Genomic DNA, 18,078 nt, shown 5'->3' with positions numbered 1-18,078 from the left:
TGTAATTTCTTTAAAAGCTGAATTAAGCAACTGCATTTCTTCTTTTAGGTTTTGGAGCCCAGACAACAAACTTCACATTCTGATTTGCATTTCTGTTCAGCTGGTTTTTTCACCGATATCCCAAAATAAAATCCAGGGCAACCGGTAGTTCTCAAAGTCACCAAGTCATAAGATTTTACTGATGTTTAATTTAATTTCAGTATAAATAAAACTGTCTGTGAAAGCCTCAGAGGTTTGTTATAACCACTCTGAGCATTGTTATAACAATGCTCAAAGTTGTTATAACAATGTAATAATGATGTAATTATTAATTTACATCATTATAATTATTAATTATGATGATGTAGTCAAAGTCCAAACTTGAATTCATTAAATGGACAAGAATTGAATACTAATGTTCAGTCGCTTTCCATCCAATCAGCTTCAGCCATTTGGAAAAAAAATGAACAAAACTTTCAGTCTGCGGAAATGCAACCGAAAGACTTGAATTTGCATTTGTTAAAAAACCCCACTAAAACCAAGTATGATTTACTTACTTCCATAACATTAAATCCTAATAAATAGACTGAAGTTTGTTGTTGTAAAGTGAAGAAGCGCGGACGAGTCCAAGCGGATGCAGGGCGATGCGTCCTAACAGACGCTGTGAACTGGAAACATTTTTTGTCCATGAACAGAGTTGTTTTTTCTCTGGCTCCTCATGAATGTCTCCTTCGTTGAACAGTCTGACTCTGCAGGGCTTTATCCCCCTCAGCCACCAGCCTTTAAGTTGTCCTTCGCTTTCAGCGCCTGTTTCTGATATCTCACACCAATTACTTCTGATTAACTCTTCAGCTGCTTCCTCAAGCTAACAGCCGGCTGACTGACACAAACACGCCTTCGGTTTTACTGTTTTGTCTCAGGCTTTTGCTGAAACTGATGTTTTGGTTTAGCTGAAGGAATTTTTACAGCAACGCAGACTTTCTGGCCACACGGTTGGCTGTTGGTATATCGGGTTGTGCGTGTGTGTGTGTTGTTAATTTCCGTTTGCTAAAAGACTTTTGAGAAAACCGTGTGAGTGTGTTTTCAGTCTTGTGCTGCTTGGATATTATTCTGCATGGCAGACTTGGTGTCTGACGGCAGCAGGACCATATCAGATGGAAAACTAGCTTTTATCTGGAAGCGCATCTCCTGTAACATCAGCCAAACTCAGCATCATGGAGGATCATTTCAATACATCAAGATGCCAGAACCTGTCACTGTTTGAGGTGGTACATATCTACAACACAAACAGCACATCCAGTAAGAAAGATCAAGCAGTTTGAGGGTACAGACACAGAAGGCAACCATAGCTGCGTGTTTGAAATGGATCATAACTTCAAGAGTCTAATCTTCCTTGGTGTTCCAGTAAACACAAAGAGAAACTAACCTTCATCAGTGAACTGCTGCCTACGCACGTTCTCCAGAAGTTTGCTCAACAGCCGGCAAACAAGCGGAAACTTTTCATCCTTCTCAGGATATCGTGACCTTTTCTGTACACTTAAACAAACTCCGGCACATTACTCATACAACTCTGTGACATCTTGTACACAACTCTAAGTAAGCTTTAACATGGATTAGTTCCTCAAGTGGTTTTATGGATTTTATGACAATATTTGCATCTCTTTAAGTAAACATGGTTCCACCATCAGGATAATGGACATGTTCAAAATAAATTAATCACATCCAAATTTACTGCGAGTCAGGCCTGGCACATGCTGCTATTTCAAAAATCGTAAGTCACTCGAGAAAGTGTCATATTGCAGCATGTTCAATATGATACAGTCTTGAAATCTGTTCATACTGCGAGACAGAAGATGCCAGAAGTCTCGACCTCTGGAGCTGGAGTTGAATCAGTTGAGTCAGCGTGACGATAGATGGACATCTAAAATGGAGAAATGGCTTCAGCAGGTGTCTGTTCCTGCATGACTTTCTCCAAAGAAACTCTGAAAATTTTGGTTGGTGTCCATGACACATAATAACCACAAACCATTGATTCAAGTTCACAAATAAGAGATCTTCTTACAGTTCTTTAATGACAGAAGCGTGTCTTCAAAGATTGTCTGTAATTGTAATTAATTAAGCGAAGGGGAAAAAAAAAAGAAACAATAGATTTACCTGTACTGTAAGTTTTACGCCCTTCTTCCAAATAGTAATATACACTTACTAACTGCACAAAGGTGCAAAGAACACCTTGTGCCAATAAAACACCCTTGGGATGTGTTGGAATGAAAAAAATTCACTTAGTTATAATGCGTGTTGAGGTTATGCAGGACAGGATCGTGCCCTTATGTCCTCCAGTAAAAAAGTGTTTTTAAAAACTCCAACAGAAGAACAAAGTGTGACAGCAAGTTTAGGTTTCAGATGAATCTACCTGGTTTTGTTCTCAATCCTTGTACCAAAAACACAAAAGAAGCTTTTGCACATATTTCTTTGTAACACCCCTGTAAGGTGGATTAAAGGTTTCGTTAACCTTTGAATGTTTTCTTAAATGAGAGCCACAATGGGATACGAATGAGACAATTTCCTGTAATAGCTGAGGTCTACACAAAAGGAGCCTGCTAATTGCCTTCCAAAAATGTATTTTATGGCTCCATCCGTGTGGCTTGAAGTGGAAGAGCTGCTAATTTGTGGGCACTGTAGACTTAACAGAGAGCACTGAGCTCTGTTTGAATAAACTATAATCAGCAGCAAACTAAAGACTCAAGCTGCACAAGGTAAACTCATAATCCCATTGAAATTCAGGTTCATGATAAAAAACAAAAAACTACATTGCTCGTTGCTAGCCTGGACTGTGATTTTGCTGTTGTGTGAAACCAGTATTGTAAAGGGGAAACGGACAAGAATTAGAACAGCCACAGAATGTGGAAAAGCCTAAAATAAACAGTAGCTGTAAGGAGCACTCCCGAAATTATTCCGAACCACATAAACACAGCTCGGATACCCGATTATACTGTCACTCCAGCTTTTTATTGTGGACTATAACTGTGTGCCTTGTTGAATCCTCCTGGTACAGACTGTAGAGAGCTGACTGGAGGAATGACGGTTTAGATCAGACGGACGTTTAAGAGCTGAATTGTCCTCAGAGGGGGAGACACTGATGCATCCTGGTTGTTTCCTGTTTATTCCTGCTGTTTCCGTCATGACAAACGATGTACGTTGACCAAGCTGCTTCTTATATATCCTGTAGCTATAACTGGTCTTAGCTTAAACGTACTCCCGCTGTTTATCGCCAAGCTGGCTGGGTAATTATATGTAGACACTAGACGGTGTATTTTGGCTGGGGTTTCATATAATCTCTAATTAGGAGTGGGAAAACAAGTTGAATGGGAGCAGGAACATGTGAAGCGCCGAGAAGTCCGTGATATTCAGCTTAAGACAAACCGTGGAAACTGTGGACAAAGCCAAATCCTGATGATATGAATCACAACCACATCTGAGGCTCCGTACCTGGATCTCTGATGCTGTCTGACTTCGCCATTGTGACCTCATTTGGGATTTTTTGTTTTGTTTTGTTTTGTATTTTTGCTTTCTAGTCAGTCCTGTGTTTAGATGAATCATCAAGTCTCCTTTTCAACATACAATGATAACACTATCATTTTGTGGCCTGTGAAATTTCTGAGGTGGATTCTCTACAAGTGACTCAGAGCTTATCAAGCAATATAAAGCAGCGCGGTTCGTTCCTAGCGCTTCTGGTTGAGAGATTTACCATCATAAACTGGAATTTTGCTTGTGGTGTTGTTATCTGAAACCTAACTCTTTATTTATGTCCCTTCAGGCAAGGCAGAAAGAGAGATTTCTAAATTCTGGTGAAAGATTTTTTGCTGAAACTTTTACCAAAAGAAGGATGAGACATTAAGTGAGGTATTAGAATGACATTAATAAGATTATTCTACTTTAAATGATAAGATTCCACTCTATTTGGAGAGTTTTGGACTCTTTGAAAGATTCATGTTGTCATGTTTCAGATCTTATATTTTCCTCAATCGCCTTCTGATACACAGCAGGCGTCAAGGTGGATTCTACGATGTCGAGCTAATTATTCCCTGTTGCAGAAAGCCATACTATGACGCTCCTTTCCTGGAATGCAGTATTAGGTTTATGTCCTCTGTTCTGGGCTTCAGATAATTCAGTTTTAAACTCATCTGTTCAAAGAATTTTGTTCCAAAAGTCCAGATTGTTTCCTTGTTGCCGGAAAACTTTCATCTGGTCTTTATATTATTCTCAGAGAGTAAAGGGTTTTGACCTTGCTTAAACTTTTCCAGATTTTTTGTGATATGCTTTATGCCCATAATATAATATGCAAATAAAATACGTTTAGCAATGCAGACCAACTGCAGCTTTAGAAGTTGATATTTATTGAGCTGTCTCCTGACTCCTGACCAGCGAAATTAGGCAAGGACAACCAGGCAGTTTGTAAACCAAACAATAGATATTTTTTATGTTTATGTCATCATGACGAATCTGTGAAATCAGAGAAACTATTCGACTCCCGCAGGACGATGACTGTGGCGGGGCCAGTGCCAGTGCGGCCACAGCAGCTAAATCATAGCAGCAGCAGCAGCAGAACAAGTACTTTCTGTGATCCAGTGACTCATCTGTAAATAAACACAAGCTCTTGTCACACAGGAATACTCCGATGTACAAAACTCATCATTTATAGCATTTATTAGGTGTAACTTAAACACTCGGCTATATTTACGTTGCATCTGCCATTGCAAGATGGATCAGGCCTGCTTTTCTGTTGCAGTCAGATGGCGTGTTGTAGCAGAGCTCTGCGCTGATTGGTGCTGACAGCTGATCACACAAGGCTCCTGTTGTTTCTCAGTTCAAATCCAGCTCACTGAGGTCTGAGAATGAATTATGATAGTGTAAACTCTTCCATCTCCAGAAGTTATGTGTGTGTGTGATTCATTATGACTGTGAACCATCTGGGAGTGATGCTCATGTTATGCTCACAGCTGGCTGACAGAATCTGAAGTAGGATGAGTCTGAGCTGGTAGCAGGGAGACGAACTGGACGTCCTGGGGACCAATGAATAAACACTCAATGATTCATAGTGAACGGGAAAATCCTGAGTGACCTTTTGACGTTTCTCTGCTTCTTTTTTCTCCAGAGCCACGACTAAAGGAAGCTGCGTCAGAGCTTTGTTGCTTTTGGGGATGACCAGCGTGTTGGCTCGCTTCAGAGAGGAGGGACACACTGAAAAGGAGAAGTAGCGCTGACCGAGGGGACCGACATCTGCTCCGAGAGGATAAGATCTGCAGTCCATCTGGATTTAAACCAGGAACTTCTCTTAACTTTCTGTGGAGACGGAGAGGAATTCTTTGGAAACCTAAAGACCTCATTTCAGCTTTGGACTCAGAGCTGAAGCCATGTGTCATGTCATTGTAACATGCCGCTCCATGCTGTGGACCCTGCTCAGCATCATTGTGGCCTTTGCAGAGCTGGTCGCATTCATGAGCCCTGATTGGCTGGTGAAACCCCTTCTGGCTGATAATGATGTGACACAGACAAAAGTGAATGACAGGGAGTCCCTCGGCCTCTACAGCCGCTGCAAACATATCGAGGGAGAGATCAGCTGCGGGAATTACGCAGGGACATTTGGGGAAGTGGGCAGTAAATTCTGGCAGGCCGCCATGTTGTTTCTGGCAGCCGGGATGCTGGTGCTCGGGTGCGTGGCCTGCATCTCCATCTTCACTCTGTGCTTTCAGAGCATCAAGAAGAAGAGCATATTCAACATCTGTGGGCTGCTCCAGGCCATTGGAGGTAAAGATGATGTGTTGGTTTTTATAAACTTATCCATTTGTCTAAAAATTCCACACAAACTGTGCCTTGGTTGCATTTAGCATATTGTAAGATGTAAATAGAAAATGCTGGTAAAAAAAATACTTCAGTTTAATGCGAAGTTTTAAAACAAAAATGAAAATCATAATCTAAAATCTAATCAGAAATTGTCCTGCTACTGCTACATAATATATTGATGATCACAACTGCAGTATTCTATGAAAATGTATATATCTTAATACATAAATACTTGACCCAAGCATACAACAAAACCCCATTTTTCATTTTTGACCAATATCCATCCATCCATTTCCTTTACACCCTTGTCCCTTAGTGGGGTCGGGAGGGTTGCTGGTGCCCATCTCCAGCTGACGTTCCGGGCGAGAGGCGGGGTCACCCTGGACAGGTCGCCAGTCTGTCGCAGGGCACCACAGAGACACACAGGACAAACAACCACGCACACACACACCCACACTTAGGGACAATTTAGACAGACCAAATGACCTAGCAGTCATGTTTTGGACCGTGGGAGTAAACTGGAGTACCTGGAAAAAACCCACACATGCACAGGGAGAACATGCAAACTCCACGCAGAAAGACTGGGGCTGGGAATTGAACCAAGAACCTTCTTGCTGCAAAGCAACAGCTCTACCAACTGCACCACTGTGCAGCCCCATTTCTTTTTTTTTTTTTTTTTTTTTTTGCCCAATAATGTTATTTTTTATTTTTATTTTTTGCTGTGCGTTTTATTTTCTGTTCTGGTATTATTCTTATTCACACAAGGAAATCCTCCATTTTAACTATTCATGATCAAACCTGGATCAGTGGTTTCCCCAAAAATGTAACTTCCAACTTTATGTCTGGTAAACCAAACAGATATAACGTAAACACAAATAGCTTCAACTAAATAACAGAAAAAATATATTTTTTGTTATTAACTTTGATTTTAAAGCAAAGACACAGTTTCTTATGAATAATACAAATGTTTTTTGTGTCATGGAAACAACACAACCACAATCCCTGCCAGGTTTCATTTTGTAATGTTTACTTGTAATATTATTCAGTTGAGGGATTTCAGGCTTTGCCCAGAATTGATTAAATGCTACTTTAAAGTGCTGAATAGTTTTAGTATAAAATTCCAAAATGTATTTTTTTTTACAAAGCATGGCTACATAATAACGATCATAAAAAAAAGTCTGATTGAAGTTTAAATAGAAAATAAAAACATTTATCACTATATCACTTTTGTGTGAAGTAATGTTTTGTTCAATAATGTGTCATTATAGCAAGACTCACACTCAACTGACCAGAATCAGAAACATATCAAATATTTAATCTTTTCGGTGATTCGTATGTTCTGGATTCATCTATGCAAAGTTTCAAGATTGTAAAGAGAAACCGAAGAAGCAGAAATACTAAATGTCACAAATGTGGCTTTTCAACAGAGACCATGTAGCCTCACTGTTGCACTCTGTGCATCGAGCTGGCAGGACGTTTGGCTGCTGTAATTCTGCAAGCTGTAATATTTAATTTCACAATCCAGTTGCATTGCACTTCTCAGAAGGGGGAAGTCTAATATTAGAATCTCTTCACACCTATTTGTAAGCAAAAATGAATTTCTCCATGTGTCTGTGCTGAATATGTAAAAGATTTGCACAGCAATGAAAGGTGGGATCAAACTCAAGCTTTTGTTATCGCAAATCAAACATTTGCCAGCCATGGAATAGATGCTATCGCAACTAGAGTAGAGGCAACATGTTCCAATCTGCACTTTTTTAATCATGACAGTCATCTAAGCAATGAATGAAGCCAGTCATCTCACTGTCTGCTTTGTCCCCACAGGTCTGCTGCTAATAGTGGGGCTGATGCTGTATCCCACAGGCTGGGGGTCAGAGAAGGTGACGAAGTTCTGCGGCTCGGAGGCCTCGGCTTTCAGGCCGGCGGGTTGCTCCCTCGGCTGGGCGTTCTACACAGCGATAGGAGGAACTCTGGGAACTTTCCTGTGCTCTGTCCTGTCCGCGCAGGCCGAGATCGCCACTTCCAGCGATAAGGTTCAGGAGGAGATCGAGGAGGGGAAAAGCCTTATCTGCCTGTTGTGAGCCTCAAGGAAGCTCCAGGAGGAGCAGGAAATCAGCTTTGGTCGAATTTTTAGGATGTGCACACTTGTACAAATGAATGAAAGGAAGACAAGGACTTCCCTGAGGGGTTTTCCTTTCTGGATGGTCCAGATAAAAAGAGTGTTCAAAGGAAAGCAGCCTGTGAAAAGTGGGGAAATTTATATTTTTCTATATTCTTAGGTTACATTTTTAAACGTTTTCTAGTGCAGGAGGTAACGGATGAACATTCCCTTTTTTTTGTACAAAAATACTTTTTTATTTTTTTATAGAAAATTTTACCTACAAGAGACCACTAGAATGGAAAAGGAGAAAATTAAAGAATGGTTGTGTTACTCTAAAGGCAAGTATTATGGATGTTCATATGAAATAACAAACCACAAGCAGATTATGATTATTATTAGCTATTAAAAAAAGAAAAACAATTCACTTTATTTTTCTTAACCAGGGATGTTTAACTGAGATTCTATGTCTCTTCAGGCAGGAAGTCCTGTTTTAGATTATTAGGAAAACGATACTCAACAGCTGGCAAAGGATCTGTGTGTTTGTGAGGATTTGACATGTTCATTTGTTTTGCATGATCATTTGTATGTATGAATTCTCAGCAGAATGGCAACGGACAGTTTCTGAAGAATAAGCTTCACTTACCAAATGTTTGCTACTATTGATTCAGCTTTTGATACATAAATGCATCATTTTGGTCACCTTTCAGTCTCCTTTGCTTGGAGTGGATGCCTCTTTCACCTCTTGGTATTTTCAGAGTACTCCTGTATCAAATAGCACCTTTTATTGCATTTTGCACTTAATCTTTAGCTCATTTCATAAAGCTGCAGACTTCATTTAAGTGTTTTTAAATGTTTTTCTCTTCTCTTCCACGCTCCAGATTTGACTGTAATTCTAGTAATTAATCTTTTGCTGTGCTTTTATAAATTCAATGTGTGTCTGATGTGCAATAAAAGTATTTTACTGACTGATTGGGCTGAATGAAATTAAAAGTGAAATTAACTTGCTTCAAAGAGGATCTCTAGTGTTTCTCGTGGTTTCCATTTTGTTACATTAACAAAAGAAAAGCAGAAAGTGCGATGTAACATTAGAGTGGTGTATGAAAAGAGATCATCTGTGCCTACATATTGTTTCTTTTGTAAAATAAAAATTGAAAGCGTGTAAGACGCAATTTGTCTCCTACTGAGGATTTTCTGAGAAAACACGGACACCTAGTGACAGAAAATGGTTACTACAAGACCACAGACAGTTTTTATATCGGAATCTCAATCTGTTTTCTTATTAAAGCATTAATACAAATATCAGTGTGCATTCACTGAATACATTTTAAGGCAGATTTGCTTTTATAGTTCGACATGTAATCAGCATTCAGATTTAGAATCAACCAAGTATTTTAGTTTCGCTTAATTTTCAAGCAAAACTAAATCAAACTTTTCACATCTGTAAGCAGCTTGAGGAATAAACCACAGGGCAATAACGAGGAGGGACTGAAACACCAATTGTTTTGGAAAAAAGATTAACTAATGAATGTGATCTGGGGAAAAATAAGAGAAGATAAAATCTAATGTGTGTGTGCATTATTAAACTCATTACACTAAAATGACATCAAAATATTACTTCTTTCAAATTTTATTTCATGTTAATACCATAAATATACAAAACTGAAACTATTTCACATGCGACAAAAGCCAGACAGGAGTGCATTAACGGTTTTTTTCCTTTTTTACACGTGATCGATATTGAGGATTAAACTTTACAAAATATACAGGTGTCCCTTTTCCCCTCTGATTCTGTCGAATAACACTACCACAGGCCAGAAAACACTGTTTTGTGTCAGTAGACTTCAAAAACACACAGTTCTGTACAGCAGAACCAGCTCGCCAAATACATCAAAAAAACTACCCACTGTGGCAAGGCTTCGTAGAACGACTTCAAAAGTATAAATACATGGTCATCATGTGGGTGTATGCAGCAGAGTAGTGTAATAACTTAAGGTAAAACTGAAGGGTGCACATCACAAAGCAAGATTTGGAAAAACATTTCTATGCACATTTGGTAGTTTCTCACAGCTTTTCAGGAAAATAACACTTGAGGGATTTTAATTCTTCCATACCAAATCATTTACACTCACTCTCATAAAACACACACACGCACACACACACACGCACGCATACACACACACACACGTGTTTGCAGAGCTTTCTGCAGCCTAGTCGTCGCGTTAACCATGTCATTGCAAAAAAGAAAACACACGCAGACAAAATTGCAAACAACTTAAATAAAATAAATAAAAACATGATTTTCACTAACTTTGATGTAAAAACAAGAAATGTGTAACGTATTAAAATAAAAAACAAACAACTCCAAATAAAAGCAATACTGCCAAGATTTAAGCTTATTATTTCAGGAAGTATCCTTTACTCTCTAACATTTACTTTTGGGAGTATTTAATGTTTAGCACAGCAGTTTTATCATTCATTTATCATGCACATCGTCAGACAATCACGTTCACTACGTGAAGTGCTTCGGCACAACAAAAAACAAAAACAAAAAAACCCCCAAACAAACGCACGTCCATATTTCACTTCAGTGACAGTAGTCTGTACAACTTTAGTGTGAATAAATTAACGTGTGTTGGTGACGGCACTGAGTGTGCATCCAGTTCAGTCCCCTGTTCCTTCGGTATTTAGTTTGGGTACACATTTTCTGGAGCCAGTAATTCCCTCTAGACAGAGGAAAACCAATTGAAATGACAGCCACTGTTAGGCTATGCAGTGTACATGTACAGTTTCAAGTTTTTTTTTTTTTTTTCCTTTTTAACATATGTGCAGGTTAGACTCAAGAAAAAATAAAAATCTCCTGAGAGAAAAGGCATTTCAGTTCTCTCCACGTGTGTATTTTGTTTCTTTTCGAACAGGAAACAGGACAGCGAGAGCCCAACATCAAGCGGCTCTGAAGTTAATAGCAGCGTTAGTTTTTCCAACGAGTGAGAACAGCTACAAAAACGACTGAGAGGGAGTCACATGGTGTGCTAATGAGTCAATGCCGTTCGTAAATGAAAGGGAACATCGGTTTTTCTTACGTTTTTTCCCCACTTTGAATACACCAGGCTGTTCCAAGTCGGGACTTGAGTCACTCCCCACACCCTCCTCCAAACCAGCAACATGTGAAGCCTGAAAAAAGGCAATGGAGTGAAAGTGTGTGCCGAGCACGCTTGTTGCTATCATGCTGGATAATCTTAAGCTGCTTAATCAGCCCAAGCAAAAGAGCACACAGAACAGAACCGAGGTGAGACGTATACCTGGGGGATTGTTCAATTATTATAAGAATATGAACCCATTTTTCCATAACGAGGACGTTATCATCTTGCTACATTTAGCACAGATACGAGACGAAGTAAACTGTACCTTTAAGTCCTAAATGTTAAAAAAAAATTGGATGAAAGAAAAACGATTAATGTATCACTGCATCGCACTGACGTCCTGTTATTCAAAAAAACAATAAAATAAACAAAAACTAAACTATGTGCAAACAGACTCTTAACTTCTACACTGCATTCATCAGGCAGGAAACTGTTCGGAGGCCATCACCGTCGCTAACTATGCAAGAGATGTGACTTCTGCCTGGTCTGGGATCAGCTCACAGGGGACAGCAGGATGAGGGGAGCACAGAAGTGGGTAAGTGTGCAAGATGACGTCMCCCCCCCCCCCCCCACACACACACACACACAGAGCCCACCTTGAGACAGTCACCTGACTGTAAAGCAGATGGGGTGAATTTTGTAGTGTCTTCACTGATGTCAGGCTTTAGGTGAAGATAAACAACTCTAGTAACTCGTCTGTTATCTAACTTCACACTTTAGGAGATAAATGTGCAGGGGAAACATTCATAAATATACTCTGTTGAATCTGAGAGGCAGCAGGACCAGAGTTGAGCATCTCCATCTTGTTGTTGTGTGTGTTTGGTTAGGTGTGTGAGAACGTGTGTGTGTGGCCTTGAACGCGTTTTCGCTTATGGATGAGGCTTGAAGGCGCCGCGGGCGGCGTTGGTCGCAGCGTTGGCGGCGGCGTTGGCGGCTGCGGTCTGGACCGTCTTGTTTGACATGACGCCAGTTGCAAACTCCTGCTGAGCCTTCTCAAAACTGGCACCAGTGGTTCGGTACAGCGCATGCACCTGGAAAAGGCGGAAAGGACAATTCGATTCAGCTCGATTATCAGATTTTAAAGAAAACAAACGTGTGTTGTGTCTATGATTTTTCTCTTTAAAGAGTATTTAGATACTGTGTGTTTTTTTAAAAAGCCTTACATTAATGAAAACCTTGATCTCAATAAAAAGGGTCTCTTTTCATCTACTGACTGTGCAGGTGGGACAATTTGCAGGATTCTTGAATTGTGGTCATGGGCTGCGCAAAATCATTCTGGCGGCTGCAGGCCACACTTTGGACAACAACAGTTTAAAATTCCTCGTTTCTTCTCCACGTTTCCTTTTTAAGTCATCACAGATTTCCAATCACTTTTATTTAAGCTTTTAAAATATCAGCTGCATGTGTAGGGTCACTCATCTTACCTGGTGGAAGTAAGTATGTACATTTAAGAAGTATTTTTAAGTGATGGAAGTCATATACAATCCCCATTATGGATAAATTATGAACTTTTTATGAATTTATACTTTCTGCTCCTTTTTATTAATGAAAACTTTTAGTTGTTCCATGAAGTATTCAGATTTATTACCGAATGAATTAAATATAAAACGTAAAATGACATGAAAATGGTTTAGACTTTTCATCACTACCCTGATATTTTACATGTTACAAGCAATAACTTTTACACAAGTTCCTCTTTTAACAACATGTCAAACATTCTGCAATGCTGTTACCTTTTTAAACATTATGAGCGAGCCCACAGACAGCGCAGTGAACAGAGCTGCAATCAGTAACATGATGATACCGACTGGGATGCTGGTGTTCAGACCAGTTAGCGCTGCAATCCAGCCACTGGCAAAACAAAAGCGGAGACAGCTTTAAGGAACCAGACGATCACAGAGTGATGGATCCAGCGGCAGCACGAGATACTCACCATGTTCCCCAGCCAGTGATGCCAATGGACTGTAGAACATGGACTCCAAACTGACAAATGTAGACAAAGAAGAAGACGAAGAAGCGGAATGAGCTGTCGCTCCTGAAATGAGAAGATAAGAGTTGTGAGAAAACGGCCATTGATTTGCATCTACAGCTCCAAAGTCGAGCGCCATATTCTGTCCTCTTGCTGACCTGAAGGCCCCATAAAGCGGTCTGTACCAGCAGACGAAGGAACACGGGGTGAAGAGCAGAAACCAGAGCATGGACAGGCCAAAATCCACCCCGCGAGAGGCATCCACGATGAACCACGCCAGACAGCCAAACATGTTCACAAAGAGCGTGCCTGCATGAACTGGTACATCACATCGAACAGCTCCGGGTCAAACTTAGCGACAGAGCAGGACAGTAGACTTACAGTGACCAAAAAGGAGTTAAAAGACACGCCGACTTACACATCCAAAGGTTGTACATGATCTTGACGGTCTTCTGGAACTCAATGGGAATGTCTACGGCAATATCATGATAGAAACACGGACCGATGGGTAACTTCTCTGGTAGCGGAGGCCAGTTGTTCTTGCGGCCTGCATGAGCAAAACAAACAGTGTCTCGATAGTTAATCATATTTTATATGAAATATTGTTTATTTTTATGTGGCATATGATTGCTAATTCACAGTGAAAGAGTCAGACCGAATCATTTTTTGTGAAAAATGTAAAAGAAAAAAAATAATTCTAGCTTTTTTTGAGGAAAATAAAATATGCAATAGATGTGACTAATATTTGACAAGACGAACTTGTCATGGGGCTTTTTTGTACAACAGGATGATAGCAGTCCTACAACATAAACAATTTTTTGCTGTAGCTGGATTTTATTCAGTATATAGCAACATATTTTCAAAATAATACAGATAGCAGAAACACATAAACAGCAACTTTTGTCTCTCTCCATTGCAAACGCTCCGGTTTAACCAAAAGGAAGGGGACGAGTGACAGAAATCTGAATGACCTCCTGCTACTCCGTGGGACTGCAACTCTCTCTCCCGGCGATCAAGCTCTGCAGCTTTCTTCTCCAGCTCCTCCTGCCTTCTGAGCAGCTCCGCCTGAGCACGCGCTTGGTCCTGAGAGAGACACGGAGAAGCCTGTGTGACTCACAACATCTGAAAGCTGTTACAAAGTTACAACAAAGCAAATATTTACATTTCTCATTCGGGTAAATGTTATATTAGTTTGGGATGGGGTAGTGTTAGCAAGCTAATTAGTCACTATAAGCCACACATTTCTGTTAGTTTGAAACTAGCTTTGAAAAGGTTCTTCTTAACTGAAAGTTATAGGTGCAAAAAAAAAAAAGGGGGGGTGGGGGGGATTAGATGAATCACCAGATCAGCACTATGAAAAAATGAACACATCAGAATTAAAGACGGTACCTCGTTACGTTGCGGCTGGGTCATCAGAAAACACAAGAACAATGAAGAGCAAAAGGAAAAATGAACCAAAGGAACAGACAGAGTCTCTGTTGTGAGATAAGATCTTTAAGCGTTTTTACAGTTGCACATGTTGGATAAATTATGACACAGTTATTAATGTAATAGGTTATTGTTTATGTGAGATTTTCTGTGGATTAAAAACTACACACAACAATATGATTTTTTTTTTAATTGCACAAAAGAAAATCATGATGGGAAAAACCACAGATGGAGGATAAAAAAAAACCTTAAAGTAAATTGGTTTGTCATATGTTTAAAAAAATGGCTGCAAGAAAACTGCCAATATTATAACCCTGCTCACTTCTAAATCTGAGAAATATTTAAAACGTATAAAATAACCGTAACTGTGACACAAGACCGTGTTGACACCACACAATGAAGAGGACTATAAGGGAGGACAAAAGATAAAAATCTGCAAAATGATTAGAAGATTCAAAGAGTGCCTACTTTCGGTCAGTAACTGTTTCTTTCGAGGCTTTTAAATACATTTTTCTAGGGGTAAAAAAAAAAATAGTGGTACGTTTTAACTGCTGTACGTTTTACCTGAGTCTGGTGCTGTGAATAAGCTGGCGGCTCTTCTGTGGGTTTCATGATGGCGGGTTGTGTGTTCTGGGACGGGGCGGGCGTCGGTTTGGGTGCATTTCCAGGCGCTGCCTGCAGACCAGCAAAGGATGCCTACATTGTTACTTGTGCAACCAAAACTTTACTGGGTGTTTTTTTTTCTTCTTTTACACACTCTGAAAGTTACAGCATGGAAGACAGAGGATGGTGGATAAAACTAGGTCACACTAAAACACACACACTCTCACAATCTGCAGCTAACCGTTCTAGCGTCTGTGAAGGGGTTATATTCCTCCAGACCGCCAGGAGGGGCCGATCGTGTCACCTGGGTCACCGAAGGATCCTACAAGGTATGGAAGTTCATACAGGAGTTTAGGGAGGGAAAACTACAACTACAAATCGGTTATATACAGTTTTCTTCTAGGCTTGTATAGAAACGGGAACAAATTCATTGTTCTTTCATTCATTTACCAGATTCTGCTTTTCTTAAAGTGGTTTCACTTCTAAAAGCAAACTTTATATTAGATTAGGATACGCTAGACATAATCTTTTTGAGGTTGTGTGACAAAAAAATAAATAAATCCACATTCAGAGATTATTTTTTAAATTAATTTGCTAAAGAAGTTTGGTTCTTTTCTGTTCTTTAATAGTAAGATTTGAAAAATGTTCAACTATGTGGAGTCAAAAGGTTTCACTTTGTTGATGCCAGTAATTAGGTACTTGGGATTAACAACTCTTTGATAACCCAGTTCATGACATAAAAAAGAATAATTTCACAGGCACCTCCAACACTAATAAGCAGTGAAAAAAGTCTATAGTAAACACACTTGTTTAGGTGAGCAGCTGGGCAGAAAAAGCAACACTTTTATGAGGCAGGCCCCAGTTATTTACTCAAAATAAATGTATGTGTATGTTTCTGCTGTTGTTTGGGCTCAAAATGCTTGATTGGCTATTATACTTTTGGTTGGGTCATCTTCTCAAAAACAACCTTTTATATTTGCCATTGTGGGCTAAAATGGTACATTTGTTTCATATACATCAAAATTAGCAGCTTTTCTTAAAAATCCTTTACTTGATGGGTTCAGGAAAATTGGAAAATTACCTACGTGCACATGCTCTATTTGCCTGTGCAAGATTTAGATTTCATCAAATGTTAGAATTAACTTTCAGAATCTTACAATTATTAGTGCAAACTGAAAATCTTTCTGTTTCAATTCAGAATATTCTCAGTTGCTGTTTTTGATTATTTTTTTCTTTTTAGCCTAATCTAAAACTAATATTTGCTTGTACTCACTAAAGATGGATTATTGATCAATGAGTATTTGTCATCTAAAACATGTTTGAAGTTGAACATTACTTTTTGATTCTCTCATAAGTTTTTACAGAAATCAACGTGTATTGAGAGATGCACAATACCCTCAAGTATCATCTTTTAAAACAATGCAACTCACTTCTTCTGTACACATATTATTGATTTAAGCTTTTAATCCTCATCCAGACAATCGTTTGCTTTTTAACATATGACCAACTTAAACATTGTGTTGCGTTTAAATGGTATATAACAGACATTAAAAACACAAAAATAAATCCGAACTATCAAAGGATGGAAGCCTTAGTGAAGTCATCTCGTTTATAAATTCGCTTGCACTTAATTGCATCTATGCTATAGCCTGGCGTTTCAGTTTTCAAGGCCTACATCCTAGCGACAGCTGTAAATAAAACAAATATTGACAAGCACGTTAAACTTTAATATAGATTTAAAAAACTGTAAGGTTTGTACTAAAGAAGAAGCTTTATGCAGTGTTTACAGGCGATGGTCAAAGCTAGTATTACCCAGCTAGTATACATTTACAAGTTATTACAGTATTAACAGCAACGTTTCCATGAATAATCTGAGACATAATTGTTTGTAAATCATCTTAAACTACCACATTCAACGTAAATGATGATATATAGCATTTTCCACTCCCAGAAGAGCTTCTCCATTAGGCTGTCAAGCTATTAGCCTGGATGCTAAAGTAAGAATGTAGGCTCAATGAGAAGTAACGGTTTTTTGTTAGCCAGCCATGCTAGCATTGTTAGCTACCTGAAAGGGATTGCTGAAATCCGGGTCTGCGAACGGATTACTGTCAAAATCAGACATCGTGTCGCCTTTCTAATTACTGCCTCCTTCCAATAAGAAACCACCAATTCTCCGGGAAAAGTCTAGTCCTCAGATCTGACTGCCTGTTCTTGTTGGTAGCAGTCCCCTTTGCCTCCTCCTGCAGATGGAGAGCTCTCGCTTAGCAAGTTAGCCAATAGCAGAAAAATGGCAGCAGCTGAGAGGATGCTGATAAACAGCGTCAGAGTCAGACAGCATCACGATGGCTGGACTACCTGGGCAGGTACAGCACATGGGGACCCACGGGTTCAAATTTGCAAAAAACAAAGTGGCTCATGGGAAACATTTCCATATTTACTTACCGTTCACAATATACATACAGTAGTTTGTCACATGACAGTGAGTGATTATCTACTTGTTTTTCCTTTTTTGTTGTAAGTTGTTTCCTAAAACATGATCAAAAATATACCCTCCCAACAATAAAGGTAGAATGCAGAATCTCTATGAAGTTCATTTAAGTTAAAGACCTTATTATGTCAAATTTCTCATTTATGCAGAAAAATCTGGTTAGTAAAGCTGATTGTGATTCTTGTTAAACCTAAATACTCTAGATGTGCTTTTGAAAACACTTTGAAGAGAATCGACGACTCATATGGAAGGTTAAAAAAGTACCTCAAAACAACATCTGAGGCCCTGCAGGCCTTGGCTCAGTATTCATTATTAAACAATAAGAAGAAGTAAAAAAATGGCATGTGGGAGAGATCCAAGACCAGCACCACTTCTGACCAAGAAGTACACAAAATCCTCTCCCAATTTTGTCCAAAAACACTTCTTCAAGACTGAGTAAAATATTAAATGAGCTGATCAGAAAACAAGGAACTACGTGGAAGAGGTGCATCGCTTCGCATGTTCTTTCAGAAAAAGAACATCATATTGA

The 18,078-nt window shown here is 39.3% G+C and overlaps 2 protein-coding genes across 5 annotated transcripts in view; one reads left to right on the top strand and one right to left on the bottom strand.

Annotated features, from left to right (window-relative positions):
* LOC103470079 (lipoma HMGIC fusion partner-like 2 protein) overlaps positions 1-8,937 on the top strand; it is a 13,813-nt gene extending 4,876 nt beyond the window's left edge. The window contains exons 2-3 of the mRNA XM_008418223.1: positions 5,132-5,784; positions 7,645-8,937. Of these exons, the coding sequence (XP_008416445.1) occupies positions 5,391-5,784; positions 7,645-7,901 (651 nt within the window). The 5' untranslated portion in view covers positions 5,132-5,390 and the 3' untranslated portion in view covers positions 7,902-8,937. The remainder of the gene's footprint in view (positions 1-5,131; positions 5,785-7,644) is intronic.
* Positions 8,938-9,532: 595 nt separating this feature from the next.
* Positions 9,533-17,394, bottom strand: LOC103470078 (secretory carrier-associated membrane protein 1-like). 4 transcript variants are annotated; one of them, XM_008418219.2, is made up of 10 exons: positions 17,127-17,393; positions 15,303-15,383; positions 15,023-15,133; positions 14,420-14,434; positions 14,002-14,113; positions 13,449-13,577; positions 13,189-13,348; positions 12,995-13,096; positions 12,795-12,912; positions 9,533-12,092 (listed from the first exon to the last, which is right to left on the bottom strand). In XM_008418219.2, the coding sequence occupies exons 1-10, from the start codon at positions 17,181-17,183 to the stop codon at positions 11,931-11,933; spliced, it is 1,047 nt and encodes a 348-aa protein (XP_008416441.1). In that variant the 5' UTR covers positions 17,184-17,393; the 3' UTR covers positions 9,533-11,930. The 4 variants fall into 4 exon arrangements, with proteins under 4 accessions (XP_008416441.1, XP_008416443.1, XP_008416442.1 ...); XM_008418221.2 differs by lacking the exon at positions 15,303-15,383 and having other exon boundaries at positions 17,127-17,394; XM_008418220.2 differs by lacking the exon at positions 14,420-14,434.
* Positions 17,395-18,078: the final 684 nt, after the last annotated feature.

This window comes from Poecilia reticulata, linkage group LG9 (assembly GCF_000633615.1).
Source record: "Poecilia reticulata strain Guanapo linkage group LG9, Guppy_female_1.0+MT, whole genome shotgun sequence".
NCBI lineage: Eukaryota > Metazoa > Chordata > Actinopteri > Cyprinodontiformes > Poeciliidae > Poecilia > Poecilia reticulata.
Note: the sequence above shows the minus strand (reverse complement) of the source record. Positions and strands in the feature narration are given on the sequence as shown.

Bases quoted from the DNA above. Each gene is read 5' to 3' on its own strand.
- LOC103470078 (XM_008418219.2), bottom strand. From the start codon at position 17,183: ATGTCTGATTTTGACAGTAATCCGTTCGCAGACCCGGATTTCAGCAAT. The intron at 15,384-17,126 runs GTAGCTAACAAT...CATACCTTGTAG, and splicing joins ATTTCAGCAATCCCTTTCAG to GATCCTTCGGTGACCCAGGT. The intron at 13,097-13,188 runs GTCAGCAAGAGG...TTCTCATTTCAG, and splicing joins CCGCTTTATGGGGCCTTCAG to GAGCGACAGCTCATTCCGCT.